This window comes from Eleginops maclovinus, chromosome 19, assembly GCF_036324505.1.
Source record: "Eleginops maclovinus isolate JMC-PN-2008 ecotype Puerto Natales chromosome 19, JC_Emac_rtc_rv5, whole genome shotgun sequence".
NCBI classification, from domain to species: Eukaryota; Metazoa; Chordata; class Actinopteri; order Perciformes; family Eleginopidae; genus Eleginops; species Eleginops maclovinus.
The window spans coordinates 18,068,677-18,095,850 of NC_086367.1; the positions used below are offsets into that span (position 1 = coordinate 18,068,677).

General features: G+C 40.7%; 1 protein-coding gene across 2 annotated transcripts in view; it reads left to right on the forward strand.

Annotated features, from left to right (window-relative positions):
• stag1a (STAG1 cohesin complex component a) overlaps nucleotides 1–27,174 on the forward strand; it is a 41,486-nt gene that overhangs the window by 10,768 nt on the left and 3,544 nt on the right. For both annotated transcript variants that reach the window (XM_063909668.1, XM_063909670.1), the window contains exons 2-26: nucleotides 15,609–15,833; nucleotides 16,126–16,246; nucleotides 16,469–16,624; nucleotides 16,806–16,902; nucleotides 17,028–17,104; nucleotides 18,381–18,585; nucleotides 18,761–18,912; nucleotides 19,129–19,202; nucleotides 19,563–19,686; nucleotides 19,843–19,941; nucleotides 20,061–20,140; nucleotides 20,545–20,652; nucleotides 20,845–20,959; nucleotides 21,213–21,330; nucleotides 21,561–21,664; nucleotides 22,056–22,148; nucleotides 22,875–23,168; nucleotides 23,287–23,357; nucleotides 23,463–23,631; nucleotides 24,533–24,625; nucleotides 24,966–25,140; nucleotides 25,277–25,416; nucleotides 25,838–25,939; nucleotides 26,045–26,193; nucleotides 27,020–27,148. In XM_063909668.1, the coding sequence (XP_063765738.1) occupies nucleotides 15,805–15,833; nucleotides 16,126–16,246; nucleotides 16,469–16,624; nucleotides 16,806–16,902; nucleotides 17,028–17,104; nucleotides 18,381–18,585; nucleotides 18,761–18,912; nucleotides 19,129–19,202; nucleotides 19,563–19,686; nucleotides 19,843–19,941; nucleotides 20,061–20,140; nucleotides 20,545–20,652; nucleotides 20,845–20,959; nucleotides 21,213–21,330; nucleotides 21,561–21,664; nucleotides 22,056–22,148; nucleotides 22,875–23,168; nucleotides 23,287–23,357; nucleotides 23,463–23,631; nucleotides 24,533–24,625; nucleotides 24,966–25,140; nucleotides 25,277–25,416; nucleotides 25,838–25,939; nucleotides 26,045–26,193; nucleotides 27,020–27,148 (3,074 nt within the window). In that variant the 5' untranslated portion in view covers nucleotides 15,609–15,804. The remainder of the gene's footprint in view (nucleotides 1–15,608; nucleotides 15,834–16,125; nucleotides 16,247–16,468; nucleotides 16,625–16,805; nucleotides 16,903–17,027; nucleotides 17,105–18,380; nucleotides 18,586–18,760; nucleotides 18,913–19,128; nucleotides 19,203–19,562; nucleotides 19,687–19,842; nucleotides 19,942–20,060; nucleotides 20,141–20,544; nucleotides 20,653–20,844; nucleotides 20,960–21,212; nucleotides 21,331–21,560; nucleotides 21,665–22,055; nucleotides 22,149–22,874; nucleotides 23,169–23,286; nucleotides 23,358–23,462; nucleotides 23,632–24,532; nucleotides 24,626–24,965; nucleotides 25,141–25,276; nucleotides 25,417–25,837; nucleotides 25,940–26,044; nucleotides 26,194–27,019; nucleotides 27,149–27,174) is intronic.

A 27,174-nucleotide genomic window follows, 5' to 3' on the forward strand; every position in this document is an offset into this window, starting at 1 on the left:
GATTAAACTAAATAAAGCTTGAAAAAATCAAAATGAGTCCCAAAGGAAACGCGCTCTGTTAGCATTAGGTGTCCTTTTTTTCCCCAGCAAAGCAGGACTGAGCTGCACACAGAACGCTAACAGCTAATGCTAACTAGCTCTCCTCCTGTCAGTTCAAACACAGACCTGTTGTTTAAATGTAGCATTATCAGGTAATAAACTGTGTGGCCCCCCCCAGGTTTTCTAGTGCTACTTTTTTTGACTCTGGTCCAAAACAAAGTAAAACATGACACAGCATGCACGGGGAGTTATGTTATTGTGCATGTAGTATCAATGTTGCCAAAAACAACAGAAACGCCTTTTCCTTTTTCTTACTCTTACACCATGCTTTTCCAGAAGATTATACCAGGTGACAAACTTAATTGCGTAAACGTTAGGATCTAAACACAGGTGATTTGATTATTATTTAGCCGACACATTGTGCAAACACAGTGTCTCGTTCCTCTTTCACTGAAGCTCTGCAGCCACTGGTATACACATACCAATTTGGGTCTGCAACAATATTCCGGTGCTTGTTAAGTGATCAAACACTTTTTTTCCTGGTGGAAGTCAGACACCTTTTATATCAGTAACGACACATTCTCCACCTCCGGCGTCTCACCTCTGGCTGCAAGCAAATTCAGTGTTACATATGCCAGGGATGAATAAAGAGAGCGCACAGTGAAAGATATGAGAAGCAGAATACACTACTCTTTATGTGAAGGCTGTCGAGTCGAATGAGCCACCCGTATGCCTCTGCCGTGCTCGTGGAGATCAGTAAAGTGCACACAATATAATTTAATTAGCAGCGAATGAGTGATCATCACCCATGGCTGATATATCACCCGTCCTAATGCCTGCCTTCTGACTTAACTACATGTTCCTGAATTGTGCCGAGGTGAAGGGCACGTATTTCATATATTAGTAGTCCTGGATGGCAAAGCCGTTGACATCACTTTATTGCCTTTTTAATTTGAGCCGACAGGTGCTGTATTGAATGCTAAATGGGATTCAACTCCCAGATCTACCTTTCTGCAACACTTTATTCAACCTACAGTAGAAGCCTGATAAGAAAGCATGCAATTGATATGGCTGGGACGCCTACATTTCCTGTTGTTTTGTACGAGTGCATTATGTATAGATCATGCAGGTTACTGCCTGTCGTCATCCTCTGTTCACACACAGATCCGCTCTGTATACTCTTCCAGTGAATCATTATTTCTTGGGTTTGCATCTGTCTTGATATTTCTTCCCTCACCGCCTCTTTGTCTCAAATGTCTCCCTCTAACTAGCAGTGATTTCACGTGAGAACCATTTTCCGTTCGTAATTCACACATTGACAGACGTGAGTGGCCATCAGATTATTTTAAAGGCTGCAGCAGCTCAAGATAAAGCGGACAGAGAGAGAAGGAGAGAGACTAAACGCAATTGAATAAACTTAGAAAGCCGGTGAAGGAGCCAATTTTAAGGCAATCTTCTCGTATTAGATGAGTGTAAAAAACGATTTCCCCCTCACAGTGCAACCAGGGCAAGATAAGCAACAAATCTTCTCATAATACAAAGATTTAGAGTCTCTCCGTGTTTTACACATGCCTGCCTGGATGTTTAAATGAATAGCCAGCATGCCGCTTTACATACCGCATGTGAGCAACACGAATGATCTCCACTGTAATTCAATGCTGGTGCACAGTTGTTCTGCTTTTGTAAAACAGGAATCCACAACACACCAGTCGTCTCAATAACAAAATGCCACCAGTTTAACGGATACACAATCAATGACAGCTTGGCTTGAACTTTAGAAGACTTGTTAGTGAATATCTCCCTGTTTGCTTTATTTAAAGTCAAACATTTATTCTACTTTTATTTAAAGCTCTACCCTGGCTGCTGTTGTTGTTAGCGGTGCACCCTATCTTTGCTTCATCATTTGATGAAACTAACATTTCCACAGTCAGTTGTTTCTGTTTCAGGCTTCAAGCAACACTTTTTATTATCCGTTCATTTGCAGATTACTTTCACTTTGTCATTTGGTTTATTCAAAGTACAAGGTTATGTTTAAAAGTCTTCATTTATCGAAATCCAAGGTTGAATCTAATATCACACCAGCCAAAAACAGATAATCTCCGTATTTGAGAGGCTGATATGTTTTCTCTAAAGTCTTTTAATCTGTTATTTGTTATTTTCCTGCCACTCAACTTATCTATTAATCTGAGTTTAATTATTGAGTTTGAATTTACAGAAAATGCTCCCGACGGGTCTTTTCTTCTCAATCCACGTAATGGATGTAATACCCTGTCTTACTGAATATCATAAAAAAATGATGGAGATTTCTAGCGGTCTGCCATGCCTTTCAGACATAATCAAGTATAGTAATGAAATAAAAAGTCTTTAATCTCATGTTGTTCTGTTCTTCTCTGTAGCGGGGTGTATTTAACACACTGCTTGAAGGATTGAGTCATCAGTTTTTGTTCCTCTTTATGATTTGTTCATCTCCTCTGATGTATTTTGCAGAACTGATCTGTCACGGTCAACCAAATGCAAGCATGTAGAACAAGTACTACCCACTATCTCCTGGCTGAAGTTTTATTCATGACGAACAGAAAGTATGTAATATTTGAAGTTGGCATGCTCTACTCATCGTACCATTGAATGGGCCTTGTTGGCCTTCGACCCAGTAAAGAAATAGTAGTCTAAAATGAGAAACTGCTCTGATTCAGAGTTGAACTGCTGACTGGATGTTGGCTTCTCGCCATGGTGTTATGGGAACAGAAAAGTCCTTATGTCCCTGCAGTGGTTTGTCAGTACAGAGTATATACTGTTATATTTAATAACCCGAGTACTTCATATGTCAGTAACAATTGCCTTTCACTTGGATCCAAAACCATTCCTCTGAGCACTTCTCTCTGGGGTTATATTTGCTCAGCAGTTTACAGCCTCTCTCTGAGTCTCACAGGCATAATGGAGGCGACCTTGGCGAGTTCATTACATTTAATCTATAATATTCAATCTTAATATCGCTGTGAGAAGCTGTCTGAAAAATAATCAGTTTTTGATTGCTTTCCCTTTGCTTGTGCTCGTGAACCTCATTCATTAAAATTCTGCCTCTAGCTCGGACACATTGATGTTTACAGAAGCTTTAGATGTAATTAAGGATCAGCCACTTCATCTTTCACATTTACTCAATTGCCCGTGACTGAAGCTAGGTAATGGACATCTTTTACTTCCAAACTACAACATTTGCCTCTGTAAATTATTACTCAGAATCTGAATTAATAATTGATTAGGTTTTTCTAGATTGATTTTTGATTTTGTGTGCAGAGATAAGTAAATCAGTTCAATTTAAAGGCTTGCGTGTACTAAATTGAGCAAAAATTGAGATAATACAACAGCTTTAACCTATGTATTTGATTCAAATGCTGCTTTTGTTTTTAATAAAAGACACACAGGATTTCACATAACTGTTTTAGGTTAGTTGAAGGCAATAATATTACGTTTAAATAAAAAACATTAGGTTCAACTTAATAATATTGCTTTCAACTAACCTAATACAGTCATGTGAAATTTGTTGACATACATATAATTAAAGTCAACGTTTCAGTTTTTTCAGTGAAGTCAGCTTGGCATCGTTGACTGGCTCTCTACCCGGCATCTGTTGGGAATAAAAATACTTTGAATACATTTCAAAACATTACAAATAAGATGAGCGATATGTATCCAAAATTTAGAAATTCAATAGGAGAATACAGTTGTGTTAAAAGATGATTCCCCTATCGGATAACGCTGTGATGAAACTGGCTTCTTTTTCTTCATCTCAGTTTTACTCATGCAGCTGTCTGACTTGATTGCAGATAATTTGTCTTACTCTCAGCTGCTCTGGTGTACTTTACACCTCTCTCATTACAGGAGATGTCTGTAGGGCAGGTGGTGAGACATGTACATACATTATTGTCTATTTCCTTCCATTTAGCATTTGCAGGAAACGGCTAATTCAGCTCTGCCAGATACCATCAATCAATTCATGGATTTTTTTTCATCAACCTTGATCCACTCCAATCAAATGGATGTTCCTTTTGAGTAAAAAGCATTTGAACTAAACATACAGTTAGAGTAGCACAGGATGAGGCGTTTGCTGATTTCTTAGAGATTTCCAGGTGCTTCGACCTGCCGTCTGGGGATTGAATCTCTCATCTTACAGTCATGGGAGGATCCCTGAGGCCAGCAGGTCCAGGTTAATTGAATCCATTTAAATGCACCCGGGTTAAACTAGACCTCTAAGAGTAAACGGCATTCGTGCCTGACGCTGCTGCAGGGCTCTTTACCGCTGATGGGTGAAGAGAAGAGCAACCTTCTTACTAGGGATGGTCATAATAAACATTAAAAGACAATGATAATGTTTAAAGATTAATGCCATCAGATAAACACACAACATTTTTAAAGATCAGCCCACCTTAATTTATCACTAACTTTGTGGCTAACCAACTTTTACTTTAACCAGCATTGGGTAAGCAAGACACAGATCTTGGTTTGAGTTTTTACTTACAGTCAGGGAGATGCTCGTACTCCCCAGAGGATAACCAGGGACTGAGATCCCTGTTTGGCACAGTCTAACCAACCGGCTCATAAGGCACTTGTCTAGTAGGTTAATGATTGATGTCAGTGTTCAATTATTGGTCAGACATTTTTGTTCTGTGGTTAAAAAAAAATCCATTGAAGCGACCGCCCCGGTAGGAAAGGAGATAAGGCAGCAGGGTTTACAGTTGCAGATAACAGCAGAGGTTGGATCAAATTCACCACAAGCCAAGAGCTTCAAGATACATTGTTTTTGAGAAATAATACAAGTGGTAAATGGCTGTGGAGCAAAAAGCATTTTATGTTAGATTTCTGGGCATGTTGCTGCAGCCTTGTGGACCATCGCTTCACATGGGCTATCAACAGTTTTTGAATATCAGAGCCTGCCAAGTAATTACACAAACCACTGCTAGCTACAGCTCAAAATAAAAGCAGTAAAAGTGAATCCTCTCCAGCCAGAGCTCGATGTAACATCAGCTCAGCGGGTAGTCAGCGTGAAGAGACCCGAGAGACAAAACTTTGAACAGCCTGTGCATATTCACTCCTCCTGTGATTGTTGAATAGAGAAAGATATAATGTCGTCCCATCTTCTTCTAGTGGAGTTTCTTTAAGCCCAGCTCTAACCCAACTTTGATCTGCTTCCAGGACAGTGTTTTAGCTTGTGTCATGGTTCAGAATCTCTCTAATAAACTCCTCACTATAAGTGTACCACTGTTTCCTGTCGGTTTGAAGAGACAGAGAGGAGGGTTTTTATCTGTGTGACTGCACTCTTCACTAAAGAGTATTATTTTGTAGATGTTGGAGGTAATGATGCCGGGTATTTTTCATACAACGGAGTGAAACTGCTTCTTAGCTGAATGTCTATTTATTTATATTGTTCATCCATTGCACAGTTTATTGTTAAATGTATTATTAACTATCGCTCTTGAGACTATCATGTTCATTACTGGGGAACTCTAGACATTAGAGAGTACTCCCATATATCAGCTACTGAAGTTTGGACACAGTTCATTAGATAAGACATTGCAAATTGTAATTACACTTCTTCAGTTCAAAGTGTCTAAGCAGAATGTAGATTTACTGTAATGTCCTGTATTGCTGAATTGGTAATGCACTTGTTGGGAGTCCTCTTGACTCTCTTCCCTCTTGTGGAGCGTTTACTTGTTTCCCTAGCAGCACAACACTTTGATGTTTTATGTTGCAGATCTACCTGAGGGGACACAAACACAGTTAAACCCCCCTAATTATGTATTGTTGCTTAATTAACATGACAATTAAGGCGTTGACTTGCAAACAGCTGGTGACTGTTGACACAACACACTGCGATTCTTGTTCTCTGTGTGGCCTTTACACACCAGCGCACTGAATCAAATGAATATTACTTAGTGGGTTTCACAGCAGGAGGAAACATTACTCTAGGCCAGGTTGTCTGGAGTTGTTGGTATTATTCATCTGACTAATTTCCATAAACATGACTAATATATTATACAGTGGTTGTGTTTCTGGTCCAAAAGTGTTCGTCTTTCCTGTTATGTACTGCTTTTTTTTGTCCTAATTCCAAACATATTCCTGTATAATAGATATCCCCCAGTGGGAATAGCCAGATTTTCTCTCATATCGAGGAATATCGACTGTAGAGACAGAAATAGCACAAAGTCTTGATTGGCTAAATCAATAGCAACACAACCAGTAAGACATAGATCCGGAGAAACCTTTCTTCATTAACATCTTTGCTTTTTCTCTCCTGACTCTATTGATGGTGAATCCAGTCTTCTGTTCCCCGTCTCACTGAGTCCACGGTGTTGGAAACGAGGGGCTTTCCTCACATGCCGTCTCTGGAGATAAAGGCCAATTATAGCAGTTCAGGTTTTTACTTGTCAGAAGGATCGTCCTGCAGGGACCGCAGCAGCAGGAGTCCGTCGGTTCTGTGTGCACATATTCATGTCCTGGTGCTCTATTAAAGCATCGCTATGAAGGTAGCACGAGTGTCTACCCCCCTGACATCCACCTAGCTGAAGTGACATCATTAAAAGTGATGTTGAATCGCTGCCAGCCACAGTGGCACTGTAGTGTGATCGACCCTGCAGAAGGGGGGAGACGGGCTCCCTTTTGGGCATCAGTAGCAAAACCCTTTATAATAAGCTCTGTGCTGTAACCATCTCCAATGTTGCCATAATAGAGTAGATATTTTAGTTTAGGGCTGTTAAGATGTGTTGAAAGTGCGTTGCAGTAATTGGCGATTTCCTTTAATGAGATTGCTCTGTTTTTAACCCAAGACAAGAGGAGTGTTTTTAACGATAAAAGCCAGATTATTTGACACAAAAGAACATTTATATTACGTTTGAAGTGACCATAAAAGGCACTCACCAGAGCCTCTGGCACTGGAATTGATTTATCGCGCTCAATAAAATGTCATTTGTACGTTGTGATGGCACCACTACTTCATAACTGGATGTGTCTTACAATATCAGGTTGCGTCACCATCCCTAAACGCAAGTCTGTTTACAGTCTATAATTAGCTTTGTTATACGTACTGTTGACAGAAGTTTGGCTTTAAGAAAGGCTTTGGCTGCAAGCAAATGTGATGAGCACCTACAAGAGGAGACCATCGCCATGCAGTCGTTCTTTAGCAAAAGTAAACCTGTGTTTTTACTTAACAGTGGTAGCAAATTCAAAGGGACTTGGCTTAGGAACTGAAAGGTCACCGGTTCAAGTCCCACAAAGACTACCGATAAGTCCCTGAGCAAGGCATTGTTCCCTACATTGCTCACCGGACGCCGTTCATGTGGCAGCCCACTGCTCCTAACGCTAGGATGGGTCAAATGCAGAACTTGAATTTCCCCTCTGTGGGACCATTAAGTGTCCTTCCTCCTCTTCTTTACTTTACTTCTTAATCGTGACACTAGTGGTGAGGAAAAACACTTCACTTGAGCTAGTTTTAAAAGTAATAACCTGTGCGACACTAAAGTAACAATCACTGCGCCTCTTCTCAGCGTTCTCCGTGTTCTCTGCACTGTCCAATATAACTTTTTCTCTTCCTGGTGGCACATATTGACTTGTTTATGTATCCACTGAAACACCCTGATGCAGGAGGCTTTCAGAAAGTAGTACTGTTGAAGTTGTCGTTTCAGTTTTTCACTTTCTTCTCTCGTCAGGGCAATTACAAGAAAGTAGTAGAAAATAATGCAGGGCTTTTCCTCATGCTGCTGGATTGTGTTGTGGCGAAGTTAAACTAGGTTCAACTTTTTTGACCCAGTTTTATTAGTTTTCTAAGCGTTGAGGCCCCATTGAAATGAACGACGGGTCGGTGCCATTGTTTTATGTTTGTTTCACACAGTGCTGTCATGTGTCGGGATATCGCCCGAGGGGATGTTACGGGCCTGTGTTCAAAAATGCATGAAGCTGTATCGTTGGGTTTATTGTTTAAAGTACGATAGCATACAACCCAGTTTAAGTAAAAAGCAATGAGGGTTACTGGATCCTTATATACACTGTTGAAGTTGCAAAGTTAGTTTAACATTAAACCCTTTGGCCAATTACCAATATGACACCAGATTTTGGATAATATTGTTTGTTTATTTTCCTACTTTTTGTATTTTTCCGAATTCACTGACTGTTCGAGATGTGTGGTAACCACTTAGTCATTAAATCCACATTACTGATGATTATTTATCAATCAATTATATATAAAAAACTAATGATATTGAAGCAGCAGTATTTCAATGGTTCGTCTTATTTAAAGGTCTCCTATTATGCTCTTTTATGGCATATATTATAGATCTCAAATATAAATTAAAAAAAACATGTCTGACGTGTTTTGCTCTAAATACCAAACAGATTATTGATTTAAGCACGTCCGCTATCACTCTGTTTCAGCCCCGTTTTCGAAATTGCTGATTCTGTGACTGTCGCTTTAAATTTGAGCTGAGCTGAAGCTGGCCACGCCCCGTTGGAGCGTCATGATGTCTCTCTGAAGAGAGAAGTTTCTAACGGAGATACTCAGCTAAACGCTGCTGTGACTAAACCCCATATTATGTTCCAAACCACATCCAGCCTTATTTCTGAAACACTTCTCAGTGTTTACCACTAGAACAGAGACATTATCTGTATTATAGAAACAACAACTCTCAGTCCCTCCTGCAGACATCCTGCTGAACACACAGACACACAGAGGTGCTGCGGAGGGGATTCAGCTCACGACTGTATATTGGGGACGATAGGTTGAGACGTGTCACGTGGGGGGGACGTTGCCAGGAGTTCAACGTAAAGCCGGCCCACATTTCCGATATGACGTGATATCGGCAGCAAATCTGGATCATCTCGTTTGTACCCCGTTTTTAGAGATGAGGGTAAGGAGGAAAAGACTTTGTGAGTCTCCTTACACACCGGGGACACATGTTTATGTATAAAAGACAGCAGAAAGTGCATTTTGCATAAAAGGGGACCTTTAAAGCAAATTATTCTGTACTTTTCGTGTTGTTCTGAGCTTTATATTTTATTGCATTTTTTCCCTTGAATTCGCCCGGCCCAACGTTAAACCAAAACCGGATCACATGTATCTGAAAGTTAAACTTTTTACAGTAAGCTGATTGGATCTGTAACTGGTCCCCCCCTCCCCTGGCCATGGCCTCTCCCATCTGCCACACCAGCCAATCATATATGCCGGGCTTATGACCCACAACAGTTGCCATAGCAACGCCGTCCTGCCTCCTGGAGAACATGTCATGCATGTTAAGTGTTTCTCCGATGCTCACTCGTTGTCTTGCGCTCTCTCTCAAGTAGACACACACACACACACACACACACACACACACACACACACACACACACACACACACACACACACACACACACACACAGAGGATAAAGTGACTCGGTGGACCAGATATAGTTAACATAAGTGTTTGTTCTGAGGAAGCACTTATAACTGCACCAGCTTACCCCTCGGTGTGTGTGTGTTTAAGCATGAGAGGCTGCATATATCTGAATATCTCATCACAAGATACATTTCTTACAACTTGTAGAGTAAAGTGCTACATAACGGTGCTGGGTAACAAATCAGAATATAAATCAACTGCCTGACATCTGTGTATGTAGAGCATTTAACAGAAAAAAGTGTCCTTCAACTTCCCAGCAAATATTCTACTCCTGTGTTGCCCTCTTTTTTCAACCTATAAAAATCTCTTTTTACATATTTGATATTCAGTTTCTGGGCCATATGAGTTGAGATTTCAGGAGCTCACCAACTCCTCTGTGTCAAAACAAAAATAACCTGCCCACAACAACATTTACTCCGAACAAAATAGGTGCTATTACCGTTTATAGGCTGTTAGCCTCTAATGTTCCCCATAAACAAGACGTAATTTCTGTGGCTACATGAAGCTTTATGACTCCCGACTGGGCTGTAAGTTATTGTCGGTTTGTTTTGGGATTATTAGGTTCAGACGAGGGGAAGTTTCTGAACTCTTTTATTAGAAATCAAGCAGAAATGATCCAGTTTAACGCCCTTTTGAGATGAAATGATCAGACACCAAATAATGTGTAAACCACCTGGACTGTCAGGACAAATGCATTGAAATGAATAAATGGAGAAGCTGCCATCCAACCAGCCCTGTCTTGTACTCCTTAATGAAAAACAGTTAACTTTCCTCGCTCTGATCAATCTTTTATGCTGTGTTTCAAGGCTTTTGGGATAACCATGCTGACATTGCAAACAAGGAGGGATTTCCAAATGACAGGATACCGTTTTGCATTGCTTTTCTGGTTCTCTCAAGCTCTGTTTTTACTTGCAGTAGTGGATCAATAGTGAATCAGAAATCAAGTTAGGTAACTGCCATCTATGACAGTCATTTCTACCTCCGCTTAATCCGTTTATCAATCTATTTTGCCACTTTTTTAAAGCAAAAATGCTCCTTTTTGCTGCTCAGATGAGAATATTTATTAGATTTTTTTACTCGTCTGTGTTGGTAAAGATAATACCCATTAAACCTGAATGACAACCCATGTTGATCAGGTAACACAGGACAACATTTCTTCCTTTTTGCCGAGCCATTATATCATTCTACAGTTATTGTATTACTTTATTCCCATGTCAAAGTCCCCATTCCGCCGAAAAGTGCTTCTCTGAGTGAAGAGTTAATGGGCTGTACATTTATTATTCATTATTCTGCTTGTTATTTTAAGATTTGGGTTTATTTATTGAGGGAGTTTGTTTTCTTTCTTGCAGTTAGAGTGAATGACATTGCACGGAGAAAAAGGGCGAGAGAGGTGGAAACAGTCGGCAGCTCGTATCCTGTCTTCCAAAAAAATTGAAGAAACAGTTTGGGAGCTCACTGCGAATTATTCATAGCCTTCTGTTAAAGCTGCTACTGTGTGTGTGTGTGTGTGTGTGTGTGTGTGTGTGTGTGTGTGTGTGTGTGTGTGTGTGTGTGTGTGTGTGTGTGTGTGTGTGTGTGTGTGTGTGTGTGTGTGTGTGTGTGTGTGTGTGTGTGTGTGTGTGTGTGTGTGTGAGAACCACAGAGTGCCAGTGTTGAGAACACGAGGAAAGCCAGTGTGTGTTTATTTAGTTGTTGGTTGAGAGCGGGTCAGGCAGGCCCAGAGTTTTTACACTCTTTTCCTTTTTCGTCGAGGAAAAACTTTCCTTCAGAGTTGATTCAGATAAAGTTAGCTCCCCTTCCTTCGTATAAAAACATAATCTGATAATGAAAGGGAGGGCACGGACACGTTGGGGTCAAATGAAGCGGAGTTGTTACGGGGTGTGAAATGCACAACTATGGCTTCAATCCAGTTACGTCCCACATCCTATTATTAACTGGTCCTAGTACAGTGCTCATCACCAGTCTCAAGCTACTGGCGGAGCGTTATCATGTTGTTCTGAGTTTGTTCTCCTGCTACATCTTGATTATCTTCAGCTACAGCTGGCTCTCTAAATGAGGTGAGAGGTTTAAGTGGGAAATATCCGCTAATTAAATTCACTCAGACTGATTACACAAGATTAAATGAGGTGATTAGTCATAAACACAAGTGTCTTTGGCCAGTGTCCTCTCATTTACAGCAGGATTTACATGTTTTACATCATGGACGATTTTTGAAAACTGTTCAGACTTTTAGGGGTTTTCTTTTACCTGTTCTGACGTCGTTCACCTTGTTCTGTGTTTTTTGTCTATGTTTAATCAGAACTCGCGTCTCCATGTCCCAATTCAAATTAATTTGTTAATTGTACTATACATGTGCTTTTTGCCTTAGTGGCTGGACTTGGTAGGGTTCAAAATAGCCAGTTAGAGGGAAACGAGTCTCTTCTAGGCTGCTTTTATAATATACTGTAGGTACAAAAAGATGGTTTTAAAATAATTGTGATTTTTGTCGGCAAGTGAAGTATCATTTTTTTTATGAAAAGTCTTAAAGATGTACTTAAATGTAGCTAAGTAATTAAAATCTTCAATTCAGGGTTAAAAATATTGTAAAATATAGTGTAGATGAGAAATGAAAGCAGGTATGTAGCCTTTTATGAAAGCGTAATGGTAATTTTCCTTTCTTTTAGAATTCCTGTTCCAGTTATTTTCCAAAGTATTTGAAAATGATGAATTTATTTGAATCCAGAAAAGAGAAATAGTTTCCCACGTACAGTGCCGCTGCTAGCCATTTTGGTGCCCTAAGCATAATTCCTTCATGATGCCCTCCCCCCCCCTCAACTATTTGATCAATCTTATCTAATCTAATATAAAAACATTATAGAATGAGTTGCAATATTGTACACAATTTAATAATAATGTTTGCTTTATATCATTCATAATGGATATTTTATATTTATATCTTAACAACAGGAATAAAAGGAATAAAAGCAAAATGATACACCTTACACAAGACTATTAAACTCTACATTTAATTGAATACAATATGGTTAGGAGGGCATTTTGTTTACTACAAAACGTTTTTCTATTTCACCGACAGATGTCGTCCATGCCGATATAAATGCAATCAAAACGCCAGTTAATTTAGTCATGTATCTTCTGTCACTCTCAGATATAGCTAAGCTAGCTGTAGCAGTAGCTACAGGCTTCACATTATCACGAACCCTTTTCTGTCCCATTGCACATAGAACACCTAACCTTATTTATGTGAGACTGTAGCCTATTTTGCTGAATTCTACCGAATGACAATCCTAAAGATGGCCGTGGGTTTATTATGCATTGGCATTGCAAACTCCAAAATAAAATATACTTTCTCAAATGCTATGTAAACTTTTCTAAATGCCTGGCTAAACACTATTAATTTCACGCCACACAGTGATAAATGGTCTGAAGCCAGAATTGTTAGCCTACCTAGTGCAATGACTGCTAACTGTTACTGAGAAAGTATTGGCCACCGTCACGTCAAAATAAACCATAAACTGTCTACTATTCAATATCTAAAGTAAAGTAACGGCTAACTGGCATCAGTTACTTGCAAAATGCAGTTATAATTTTTAACAGCAAAATCTCAATTTAGCTTGCGCCTAAGTTATAACACATATTTGAGTTTGCTAACATTAGCAATAACGTTAGCTAGTTCAAGGTGTATGCATAGGCTAAGCTTTACACTAGCTGCACATATTTCCCGTATTTAAGAAAGATTAAACGTGGACACTTACCTGCAAGTGATGCACGGGCATCATCTCGCTGTTTCCTCTTTTTTCTTTTTTCTGCTCCTGACTCCTGTTGCCTTTTCATTTCCAAAAATGTCGAGTAATCCAAAAGACCACTGACAGCAAGGGCACCCACAGGGCGCTTGGGACGCAGATTGTGCAGATTGTGTTTTCGTTTGTGTTTGTGTGAGTGGGGAGGGGAGGGGGGGAGGGGAGAGGGGGGCACCATCGGTACCTTTGAGTAGTATGCCTAAAAAGTGCCTCATATTTCTATAGTCTACTGAAATAATTTCGGCCTTATAATTATTATGACGATTTTTCATTAGGCTATTTTTGGTGGTGCCCCCTCGACACTTGGTGCCCTACGCACAGCGCGTAATGCGCGTTATGGGAGCGGCGGCACTGCCCACGTAGCAGCTTCTTCAAGGCCAGAGGTGCAAGTCGTGCACAAATCCTTCTTTATCTAACTTGTTTACATCTGTGCTGGTGATAAAAACTTGTAGGCAGCCTTTGCAGGGCTGAGTTTATACTCTTTATACTTATACTTTATACTTGTACTCTCAAGTCCTTCTCTTTTCTGTGAACACACACAAGCCTCTTTAGTAACTTTTTCACATAAGACGTTTACAACCCTTCAAATTGGAACAGATTTAAGAATAGTTTGGGCTATATTAGCCTCAGAGTTCCTGTTGTATTCTGACTTAATTTACCTAGATGCCAGCTTTTCACATCACTCACATTTTATGAAATATCCCTCTCTGAATCAGAACGTATGTATGTACACAACAACATATTTACCTGACATGTACAGGTGTTTAGAAGCTGCTGGATCTGTCATGCAAGTGAAAAATCTAGCCTTGTCCATCCACATTTACGAATGCTCCCACAGAGACGCCCGGGATAATTTATTTTCTAATATGTGCAGCCATGTCAGCCGCATCAGGCCTCTGTATATCTTTTTGTAGTTTACTGTCCGTGCAGCAGGAATATCAAGTGTCAAAATCGATCAGATGCTCATGTGCATGCAAGCAAGTCAAATCCCAGCCGTCTACACATTCCTGCCACTGTGATCTCTGTCTTTTTGAAGTGTAATCATGAAAGTAAGAAGAGCCTGATTTTTATTTAATGATTTAAACCAACTAAACACAAAAAAGGACGACGCACTCGACTTAAAATAACCTCAAAAATATTTTTCTCTGTGTTGTTCATATGGCTGTGGGAGACAGATGATGATGGGTGTGTGTGTGTGTGTGTGTGTGTGTGTGTGTGGGGTGAAACGGGGGGCTTTCCTGCCCGTGCTGTTCCTCAGTACAAACACAGTGTGGATGATAGTATTTAAATACACACTCTCTTAGCCTGCCCCCTACTGTTGCCCAGACCTACTTTCAAACACACACGCATACACTCACACACACTCTGGGGAAAATACACCCTTAAAACACTTTGTAGATGATCAGAACTGGAGTACATCTGAGCTGTGAGCTAAATGAGTGTTGGGGATTTTTTCCTGACCCACTTCCCATCAGTTAGAACTCAATTAAGCACTTCGAGATCGACTTTGGCCAGAGGACTTTGTGGATCATACTGCCTCTGGTGGGGAAGAGCGGTATTGCTCCTCCTCTTGCTCTTTGCTCTCATTAGCATATGAAAAGATCAAAAACTAACGTTATAATTAACCTAGCTGTTAGTCTTCTTACTGAGGAATTAGCATCACTGGTAGCTGTGTGTTGCAAAGCATGTTGGGATTGTTTCATTGAGTTTGAATCATATGTGCCACCTGGGAATGTGTTGCAACTCTGGAAAGGATTTCTGAAATGCATATGAATCCCACGCCTTTTGTCTAACAAAGACATTGATTCTTCTCTTTTATTATTCACCAAATTACATTATAGCACCTCACAAACTTTTGTATTTAACTTTAACAAAGTTTAAAATGTAACTCTAAGTTGATTTTTCTCTTCAAGTAATATAAAAATCTTATTTGGTTTATATACTTCTCAAATTTCTGAATATTTCCAGTGGATAATTGACCTTTTTAACCATTACACCGCTGCTGTGTACAAACCTCCACTCAATATTTAGCTGTTGTAGTTCTCAAAGTGGCCAGTTGGTGTCCTCCTCTCCCCATTTCCCCTCCACATCCTGAGTGACAGATTGAGGATTTTCTCTGTGACATTTCACAACTGTGACACTTGGGAGGACGAGCCAGTTACACAAAATATAAACTGTCGTGTGCTAACAGTTATTTATCAGGGTTTAAGGTAACACATCATAAGCTTTTGAAGCCATTACTTCAATTCATTTAAGAGCTTCCCTTTTGTATATTTACGTCAGGCTTGTGTGGAACATTTTATGAATGTTTTAATAGTAATTGATCCTCTTTTTCTGTGTTTTTCTCCAGGAGCTGACGAGAGTTAAGTGCCGTGAAGTTGAGTGCAGTCCGTCCTGCAGCCTCTCCTCCCTGCCCTTCCAAGACTTTCCCCCCCAAAACCGAGCTGCTGTTTTGTGCCTCCCATCTTTTGGACCTGAAACACACTCAGTCCTGAGGTGTCACACACACACAGTAACACACCTCACCGCCAACCCCACCAACCAGGATGATCACCTCGGAGCTCCCCGTCCTACAGTAAGTCAAACACACAATAGAAACATTTTCAAAACACTCTTCTAAAGGTGTTCTCTATATTCTTTTGTACTGTTGGTCAAATGTGGATTGAAACATGTACCGTTACCTTTATTACAAACTTGACTTCCTTTTTGTCGTCATAAACAAACCAGGTGTTCAATATGGGAGTGTGTTATTCTTTATCCTTCCTGACAAAGTTTTATTTTTCCTATAGGTTCCTAAATATTCGTTCTGTGGACGAATAAAAGCTTTCAGATGCAAAGAAGTCATATGTGTTTCTGCTTTCTCTCAGGGACTCTTCCAATGAATCTGGGGCAACAGACGCCGTGGGCTTAAGTATGAGCATCAGTGAGATTGAAGAACCCGAGGTAAAAGGCAAGAAGAAGAGAGGGAGGCCTGGAAAACAAGCCCAGGTATGAGTCTCTGTCAGCAGAGTATGTGTGAGGGTATGACTGAGAGCAGCCTGACTTTGTGTGTGACCATCTCTGTTTTTGTGTGTATTTTACTGTATGAGCTTCCGCATGCATGTTTGTGTTGACGAAACAAATTGTCTTAACCCCCAGTTATCTGTTTCTCAAGTAAATAAAATGTGTTTTTCTTTCTTACCTGTGTTATTGACGTCCCTGCCTCCACAGTCAACCAATAAGAAGCCTCGGAAGGCACCGGCGGAGAAGTCTGTGAGCGTAGCACGAGGGCGAGGAAAAGCCAACGGAGTGGTTCAACATAATGGAGACGGAGGAGACCCCGTCACTCTGTTTGAAGTGGTCAAAATGGGAAAGAGTGCCATGCAGGTGGGTGAAATAAAAGCCTCTAAAACACATCACAAGATGCTCAAAAAAACCTGCATCAATTCTAGTGACATGCTTCAAATTTGTCTGATCTCATGCCACCCTACACTGCGATTTTTAAATGCTGATAATTCGGCACCTGTCTGTTTTGTACTAAGAGGTGTTCGTGTGTGTGTGTTTACAGTCTGTTGTGGACGAGTGGATCGAGTCGTATAAGCAGGACAGAGACTTGGCGCTCTTGGATCTCATCAATTTCTTCATCCAGTGCTCGGGGTGCAAAGGTAAGACTAGCAAACCCACAAAACAACAAGAAAAACCTACTGAAATCAGTCGTTTTGGATACCAACAACTGGCTTAACAAACATCCATCTGATTTAAATCCTGTGAATGTTTTCTCTGTCACCAGGCACTGTGAGGATTGAGATGTTCAGGAACATGCAGAACGCAGAGATCATCCGCAAGATGACCGAAGAGTTTGATGAGGTAACTTCAGACAGAGAGTGGTTAGAGTTGCAGGTGGTTGCTGTACTTATCATATTTATAAGCAAATCTAAGTGTGTTGCCCGTCTAAAGAAGCTAACCAGTGTTTGCTCTTCTCAGGTTCAGTGATAATCTACCACTATTTATGGCAAAAAAGTATGGAAAATAAAACTCACTTAATACAATTTAAAAAATATAAAAAAGCTTGAACTAAAATGCATAATAAAACACCAAAAAATCCCACTTATAAATAATATGACTAAGATCAGCATCTCTATTTGCTATTTCATGTACATCTACATCAGGGGTGTCCAAACTTTTTTCACCAAGGGCCACATACAGAAAAATATAGGGAGAGCTGGGCCACTTATAGAGGTGAATATTGTCTCATAAGTTAACTTATAAGTTAGCAAAACAAATCAAATGTAGGTGAATAATGCGCGATACTTGAAAACGCGTTCAGAAAAGAACAGCCTACATCCCATCTCTCTTTAGGGTTACATTAATTTTATTGGCAGCTCATTCCTTAAAACAGGAGCCTCAGATCGCTGATAATAAGAGTAAATATGAAGGTTCAATTTCAAGCTTGTTCTAGAAATAAGATATTGGGTTTTTTTTATCAACTAAGAATTATTAGAAAATGTTTTAAATTCAAAATGACTAAATATAGATTTAGAAATATAAATATAATAAATATATTTGAACATATATATTTGAGAAGTACAATATAAGACAAGCAAAAGTTTAATTTGTGGGCCATATTGCATTATAGTTTTAGAATTTGCAGAGGGCCAATTCAAAATGGCCTGCGGGCCGCATTTGACCCCCAGGCCGTAGTTTGGACACCCCTGATTCTACATCAATAAAAATGACATCAGTATTATATTATTCACATTGCATTACACTTTTTTTTTGTTGACAAAACAGAGGATAACAAACCGATAGAAGTGGTTTACCTCTGCTGATTGTCTTGATTGGTAACATTTTTTTTAACCTCAACCTGAATATCATTTCAAGCATCCAGAATGAGTGAATTTACATTCTGAAAACAAGTCAAACAGGATTCACACGTAATTAAAAGCAAATAATGCAACAGTTTCAAGAGACAAATCAGACAATGGTGTCTTGAAAAACATAACCCAGCTCACAGTGAAGCTTTATGGGTTGTAGGGTTTTCCAGCTGAAGAGAGACACTATTTTTTTTAAGTAACTCAGACACTGAAGTGAACGCCAGCAAAGAGGTCTTGAAAAACATAACTCAAGATGTTTGTGTCAACAGGACAGTGGGGATTATCCTCTCACCATGCCCGGGCCCCTGTGGAAGAAGTTCCGCTACAACTTCTGCGAGTTCATCAGCGTCCTGATCCGCCAGTGTCAGTACAGCATCATCTACGACGAGTACATGATGGACACGGTGATCTCCCTCCTCACCGGGCTGTCGGACTCGCAAGTGCGGGCCTTCAGACACACGTCCACGTTAGCGGGTAATGACGGCAGCTTTAGGGGGACTAACACAGATCTTTCACATTCATTGTAATTCCTGTGTTTTAAACTCGATATTGTACAGTTTAAATACAAATTGTTTCCTGGGATGAAAGTCTGAAGCCTTCACTTATATTTATTGCTGTTCCTTACATGTGCATTCTCGTGTCTGCACAGCGATGAAGCTGATGACGGCGCTGGTGAACGTGGCGCTGAACCTGAGCATTCACCAGGACAACACGCAGAGGCAGTACGAGGCCGAGAGGAACAAGATAGCCGGGAAACGAGCCAACGAGAAGCTGGAGCTGCTGCTGCAGAAGAGGAAGGAGGTCCGCTGATGTTTGATATTACAAATCAGAATCTAAAGCTTTTCACGCACACAGAGAGCTGAAGTTGTTGCTCAACTTAATATGTTACATTTTGATTGTCATATATTTTAAATACTATATATTTTTGATATTGGGTTCATCAATATTTTGTCAACAATTTCTCTTCTTTTTTTTATCACGGTCTTGGCATCAAACTTTGTGCTTTTGTCGTTGCAGCTTCAAGAAAATCAGGATGAAATAGAGAACATGATGAACTCTATCTTCAAGGGAATCTTTGTGCATCGCTACAGGTACATTTAAAGTTTAAAAGACAATGTATATATTCATATGAATGACTAACCAGTCGGGCTCAGCTTTTGTCATATGTTGTCTTTCCTAGCAGTTCAGAGACTGGTTCTCCACAATAATAAATGTAATAATTATGAGAGTTATTGTTAAAAACACTGACCAAAACCTGCTCTTTTCGACAGGCTTTTAACGTGTGATAAATGTGGTTTTATTTCTCAATTTTATTTTGACTTTTTATCTTGTTTTTTTTCTTACCTCTGTAAATCGTCTTTGAGCAACTTGATAAATAAAATCTATTATTATCAATAATAATTCCTATACTAATAATAGTGATGGTCGCTGTGCTACTCTTTGTTTTGTAGGGATGCAATTGCAGAAATCCGAGCCATCTGTATTGAGGAGATTGGAGTGTGGATGAAAATGTACAGCGATGCTTTTCTTAATGACAGTTACCTGAAGTATGTTGGCTGGACATTACACGACAGGGTAAGCACACAGCATCACCACCTGCTTTTCCCCTCAACAAGGCTAATGTTTTTGTGCACCAACACTACGTTTTATAGTTTGGATAATGTTTACACAAAGAAGGAATATCCCATCAGCCCACCAGGATCTTCTTTTAATGGTTCCTCTCTCTTTCAGCAAGGAGAGGTGCGTCTGAAGTGCCTGAAGGCTCTGCAGAACCTGTACACAAACCGAGAGCTGTTCCCCAAGTTAGAGCTTTTTACCAACCGCTTTAAGGTAACACCCCAAAGAGAAATCCTGACTGCTTTAAGCTCAAGAGCAGTACTGAGCGATTGTATGATTACTGTTGCATTCCAGCGTATTTATTCTTTTTCTTTCCCTGTTTAATATGACAGGACCGTATCGTCTCTATGACGCTGGATAAGGAGTATGATGTGGCAGTGGAGGCCATCAGACTGGTCACGCTCATCCTGCAGTGAGTAACTTCAAAGCTTTCACCCTTTTATCACACGGAAATATTGCTCTATCTTTAACACGGTTCATTTATAATTGATCAAATAACTGGCAAGTCATTAAAAGCACACGTCTAAGGTCACAGGTACAGATATAGACAGGATGCTTCAGAGCGGGAGGAAACGGCGTTCAGTTTGCCTGTAAATCCAGATCTTGGGGTCTTCTGAAGGGCCGGTTAACTGATCGACACACTTATACTTGTATCCCTTTATAGATGTATAACATTTCGTTTTATGTACCTCCTATTCTTTAAGTCCCAGAAGGTCGTACATTATTTTGATTCCAATACTCTTCTTCACTTTTACTGAGGAGACAAGGAGGTACATCTTTGTGTTGATTTTAACTCATTTTGATGATCTGTTGCAGGGGCAGTGAAGACGCCTTATCTAATGAGGACTGTGAGAACGTGTACCACTTGGTTTACTCGGCCCACCGACCTGTGGCCGTGGCTGCCGGAGAGTTCCTGCACAGGAAGTGAGTTCATCCTGGGGTCTCTCCTTGTTTCAGTAAAAATAATTCTGACATGAAATGATGTGAAGATTTACTTTTAGTCGGAACTACTTTTAGTTGGAATTACTTGTCGTTTTATAAAGATTTTGAACACCTGTCCTATTCGCCTTTCTAACTGTCCCTCCACTCTCCTCTCCTCTCCTCCCCTTTTCTCAGATTGTTCAGTCGTCATGACCCACAGGCAGAAGAAGCATTGGCTAAGCGTAGAGGGAGGAGCAGTCCCAACGGAAACCTCATCCGCATGCTGGTGCTCTTCTTTCTGGAGAGTGAGGTAACACTGATTCCCACATGATATGCGATGAGGAAATAATATTTTTAAATGATAAAGTGGAGTATTCTGGAAAATGGCCCATTCGCCATAACCGTCAGGGTGTCCGTCCTGGAAAGAGACAATAAACCATATAATGTGTTGAGGACCATTTGCTCTGCTAACCAGCTTTGTAGTTGAATAAAGCTTTGAATATCAGCTAGAATGTCACACAATTCTTGCTGATCGTGTACTGAGCATGTGTCTGTGTGCGTAGCTCCACGAGCACGCAGCCTACCTGGTGGACTCGCTGTGGGAGAGTTCTCAGGAGCTGCTGAAGGACTGGGAGTGTATGACTGAGCTGCTGCTGGAGGAGCCTGTGCAAGGAGAGGAGGGTAAGACACGCACGCAAACACACACACACACACACACACACATTAAACAATTCACTCCTTAAACCCTATGAAACAGCTTTAGGCCTCCTCTTCACATCCAGCACAGCATCGCCAGCTGGAAAAGATGACGACATGAAATCTTGTTCATTAAACCCTCTTTTATTCACTCTCTCTGTTCCTGACCTTTGCTGACAATCCGACTCTCTCTTGTCCCTGTGTGTGCCCTGCAGTGTTGTCAGACCGACAGGAGAGCGCTCTGATAGAGCTGATGGTGTGCACCCTCCGTCAGGCAGCAGAGGCACACCCACCTGTTGGCAGAGGCACCGGCAAACGGGTAGGTCAAGTATACACACTTTTTACTAAGTAAGCATGCCACTTAAATTCCTGATAAGACAGAAAGCTTTACTAAAAGCTTGTATTAGATTAATCCAGCATTACATTTACACATCTCTAACAAACACCACCTGTGTGTAACAGCCTTAAGAGTTCAACTCAGGTGCTCAACAGCTGGGTATCTAGCGGAGTGTGTTAGTTTGCTCATTAATACGTCTGCTTATTTATGTATTTGCTTGCGTTTCGATTTTCTGTCAGCAAAACTGATTTTCTTTCACCCATAAATAACTTTTTGATCATTATGAAAGGACAGAAGCCTCTACCCAACAGAAAGTCCCTGTTTATTTCCCTTTTTCCCGCATATTTTTACACATTTGACCTTGTGTGTCCAGGTGCTGACAGCGAAGGAGAGGAAGACGCAGATAGACGATAAGAACAAACTGACAGAGCACTTCATCATGGCGCTGCCCATGCTGCTGTCCAAGGTAAGACCTTCCTGAAGTCCTGCCCGCAGTCTGCACAGGGAGGCCCGCGACACTGATTAACGAGCGGGCAGGCTGACTGATCTGTTTGTCGAAATAATTGATCAGGGTGTTATTTATATGGCTGTGAGAAGTGTTATTGGATGTGTGCCAATCTGGAGAGGCATGCTGGCCAAATACTGGACTGAAGTGGAAGACAAAAAAACAGAAAGACGGGTCTGTTTTTGTCTTTCTGCCTCTGAATGTCTGATTATGACTTTTTTTTCTGTATAGATCAGGGTAAATAAAGCTTTTCTGCACTTGTTTACAATGTTCTAACTTATCTGATGCTTCTGTCAGAAAAAGATTTGTTTTTTTAAGATGAAAGAGTCGAAAAAACTGTAATACTCCATATTTCCAGACTGCTTATTTCCCCTTAAAGAGATAAAACTATGCTACAAAAGGCTGTTCCATTAAGTTTTATAAGATATACGTCATATTTATTACATTCAGCTGACGCCTTTATCCAAAGCGACTTACAATAAGTGCATATAACCATGAGGAAACAAACTCAAAAGCAAGAATCCTGCAGGTATATTTCCTATCTGTCAACCCAACCAGATTAAGTGCTACTGCATTAGCTTCACTTAAAGAGTTTTTTAATGTTATTTTATCATAAAAAGATGCAGTCGAAACACGTGAGTTCTCTCTGATTATCTAATTCCCACCTCTCCCTCTCCTCCTCCACAGTATCAGGCAGACTCGGAGAAGGTGGCCAACCTGCTGCAGATCCCTCAGTTCTTCGACCTGGACGTGTACAGCGCCGGGCGCATGGAGAAGCACCTTGACGGCTTGTTGAAGCAGATCCGGCTGGTGGTGGAGAAGCACATCGAGATGGACGTGCTGGAGGCCTGCAGTAAGACCTACAGCATCCTCTGCTCCGAGGAGTACACCATCATGAACCGCGTGGACATCGCCCGCTCGCAGCTCATCGACGAGATGACGGATCGCTTTGCACACTCTGTCGAAGATCTGCTGCAGGAGGTATGATGGGAAGAAAAACAGGCGTTGGTGCAGTAGTGGAAAAAATGATGCAGGAGTCCCTACATGTAATCCCCGCCTCCCTAGTCTTTATGACTGACAGGTGTTTGTTGTTCTGCAGGCGGAGGAGGCTGATGATGACGATATCTACAACGTTTTATCCACGCTCAAGAGACTCACAGCCTTCCACAAGTAAGAGAAGATGAAATATATAAGCCTTTGTGTTGTGCAGGTTAACAGAATACAGAACATACTCTTGTGAAATGTGATTCATTTACCTTTTGCTTCCTGTTTCAGTGCCCACGACCTGACACGGTGGGATTTATTCGGGAACTGCTACCGGCTGCTGAAGGCGGGCATCGAGCAGGGCTCCATGCCGGAGCAGATCGCTGTCCAGGCCCTGCAGTGCTCTCACTACTCCGTCCTCTGGCAGCTGGTTAAGGTCACAGAAGGAGCTCCCAGCAAGGTGAGGGACGCACTGACAGAGCCTGAACACCACACACTCAGATCCCAGGTTATCCTCAGTCAGAGCTCGGAGTGGCATCCCATTATTTCTGTATAGAGGGGCGGCTTATTTAATACTCAAATATCGCACAGATCCAATTGAACTGTTACTCCATGCAGGGAAACAGCTGGAGCTGCAGCTCTTGATCATTAATATATGTAATAAACAGGACATCTTGATATACTATGGCCTGCGGTGACGATTTGTGAAGAATAAAAAGAAAAAACAGAACAGAAACAAGACGACGGATGCAACAGTTACCAGTTTCATATTAACCATGGCACGCATCAAATATTAATCCTCATTTCAGCTGTGTGATTACAGCACTTTGTGGTCAATTTAGCAACAGCTTTCCAGATGCAGGCGCACAGGCAGCATGGGTTTGGTTCCAATCGATGAACACATGCAAAGGGGATCATAGCTCTATAACAGGACTAAATATAAAGTTTTATATGTTTCACAAGATATTTATAATCGAAAAGTTGCTAATTTTACTTTGTTTTTTTCAATATAGAGCTTTAAACAATAACAAAAGCACATTTTATCAATACCGAGATAACACTGATAACCGTGATCCTGTTTGTTTCTATATTTTTGACATAAAACAAGATCACCTTTATCAAACCTAGATCTTCATTTGTTGATTTTCATTAGACTAGATCTTGGAGTGGCTCGACCAGCGTCAACACAAAGTGTATTGATTCTTTAATTGGAGTTGGCAGATGATTTAATGTAATCATTTACTGTAAGTTCACTCGCGGGTGCAGTCAGCCATGAAACATGTAGCATGACAGATACTAGTGATAAATATTGATTTCCTCTAAAGTGCTCATTATTTGTGACACTTATAATGTGTGTGCAGGATGACCTGGTGGCCCTCAGGAGAGTGGTGAAGTCGTTCCTGGCTGTGTGCCAGCAGTGCCTGTCCAACGTCAACACACCGGTCAAAGAGCAGGTAACAACACACACCTGAAACAACCTGCTCACACCTTTAGGAAAGAATAATACAAATAAAGGTGTCTGGAGGGTGGAGAACAGTTGCATGACACAATTTTCTAGGGATGCTATGTAATCCTGGAGAGAATACAGAAGGATGGACAGATAGCAAATATAATTGTAGTGTTAAAAAAAAAATTGTGTCATTCAGGACAAGAGATTTTAGTTAAAATGGTTTCAAATGTATTTTTTCCCCCATTTGTTTATGCTAAAAGAGAACGTATTAGTAAGGGAATAGGTAGAAATGAAATTAGTCTTATTTGTATCAAATCCTCACTCTTCTTTTGCTTCTGATTCAGTCGTTCATGCTCCTCTGCGACCTGCTGATGATCTTCAGTCACCAGCTGGTTTCTGGCGGCAGGGAGGGTCTCCAGCCGCTCGTCTTCAACCCGGACAGCACTCTTCAGAACGAGCTGCTCAACTTCGTCCTGGACCACGTCTTCATCGACCAGGATGATGAGAGTCAGAGCATGGGTGAGAGTCCAAGGACGTTTAGAAATCATATGTAACAATGAAATAGGATCAACACAATGCTCCTCTTTATTTGATATTTACCTCGTCTTTTTTCCTTCCTTTCGCTCCTTCTACTCCTCTTCACTTCTAACTGTAGAGGGAGATGAGGAGGACGAGGCCAATAAGATCGAGGCTCTCCATAAAAGGAGGAATCTGCTCGCGGCTTTCTGCAAACTCATCATTTACGACATTGTTGACATGCCCGCTGCGGCCGACATCTTCAAACACTACATGAAGGTACCATTATCAATTTAAATAAAATAAAAAGGCAATATGAAACTGAAGTCAGCAGGTTTTGTGGTTCAATAAGATTATAGGTTTTGATAAATCTTTATTCTCAGGTCTAGATTTGGCAGTATTTGTCCTTTAGCAAATCTTTGATGTCCTAACATGATTTCATTATAAGGTATTTTGGGGTCCTTAAATGTGAAAAATAAGACTCTTCTGGGATTTATTTGTGTAAAAACGTGTTTAAATAAATAAGAAGGTCAATAAATCTTTCTGTCTAAACAAACAGAAAATCTACCTCAGATTCTCTGCACATAAATTCCATTTTTTTTTGCAACTGTTGAAGAAAAACATGGAAATGATATCATAATAAATGCACTGAACTGTCACCTTGCTTCGTTTTAACCCTCTTTTTTCCCCTCTGCTTTAGTATTATAATGATTACGGCGACATCATCAAGGAGACTCTGAGTAAAACCAGACAGACGGACAAGATTCAGTGTGCCAAGACGCTCATCCTCAGTCTGCAGCAGGTGAGGCTTTAAGAAGGACGGTATTACAACACATTACATCCATTCAGTTATTAGAGCTTTCATCAGTGCACACCCACAAACACTTTGTCATTGTGTGTGTTTCAGCTGTTCAACGAGCTGCTGCAGGACCAGGGGCCAAACCTGGACCGGACATCGTCTCACGTCAGCGGCATCAAGGAGCTGGCCCGCCGCTTCGCCCTCACCTTCGGCCTGGATCAGATCAAGACCAGAGAGGCTGTGGCCACGCTGCACAAGTAAGACCTGAGGGCGGTGTTTGGAATCACAGCTGGTATCAAACCGGAAGAAAGTGCATTAGATTTCATACAGTGTGCTCAGTCATGGAAGTGTATATCCCCTCAGCCCGACAACAACTTAAGAACGCTCTAGCAGAGGTTAAAGGGAGGCAAAAAGGGGAGGAAGAAAGTGTACAGATGACTTAGCTGTAATTTAGTGATGCTGATTATTTATCTGTAAATAGATTTGGTAGAGGGATTTGTTGCCATCAATTTATATCAATAAGACTTTTTGAAGAAGCTTATTCATATCAGGATCCTTAATTGCAACTCAAGTCACAAATAAGGGCTAAATATGTTACAACCCGTTCACATTTGTCTGTTAAAAAACAAAATCTGGAGTTCATTGTGAATGAAGTCAAATCTGTTTGTATCGGTTCAGTATTTTAGCTTCCATTACACACACAGGATGCTGTGATGAAATGGCTTTAATTACTTCAATCCCGAGAAAGAAAACATGTTTATAATTTCATACCGCCTTGGAAAAGTCCATTTTAGTCGAGCTTTCTTCACTTTTTTATTTCTCATAAACACAGGTAGTTGTGCAATGAAAATACATGGTACACGGTTCCTCCATCAATGCACAGACAAAAGACATAAAACAAATAAAAAAAAGATATATCAAAGTAGTGCTGGCAATTAAAAAATAAATAAAAATGTTTGGGTGTCTGGCGCTCATTTTGCGTTGCTTTCCATTCATTTGTTTTACTTTCCTTCTTTATCTAGGTCTCTCCTAATAACTTTTTCTGTCTCCGCTTTTTTTCTCACTCCTCCTCTCTCATATTAGGGATGGAATAGAGTTTGCATTTAAGTACCAGAATCCTCGAGGAACAGAGTTTCCTCCCATCAACCTGGCCTTCCTGGAGGTCCTGAGTGAATTCTCCTCTAAACTAATCCGCCAAGACAAGAAGACGGTGTAAGTTCTCCCTTTCATCTTTCTCT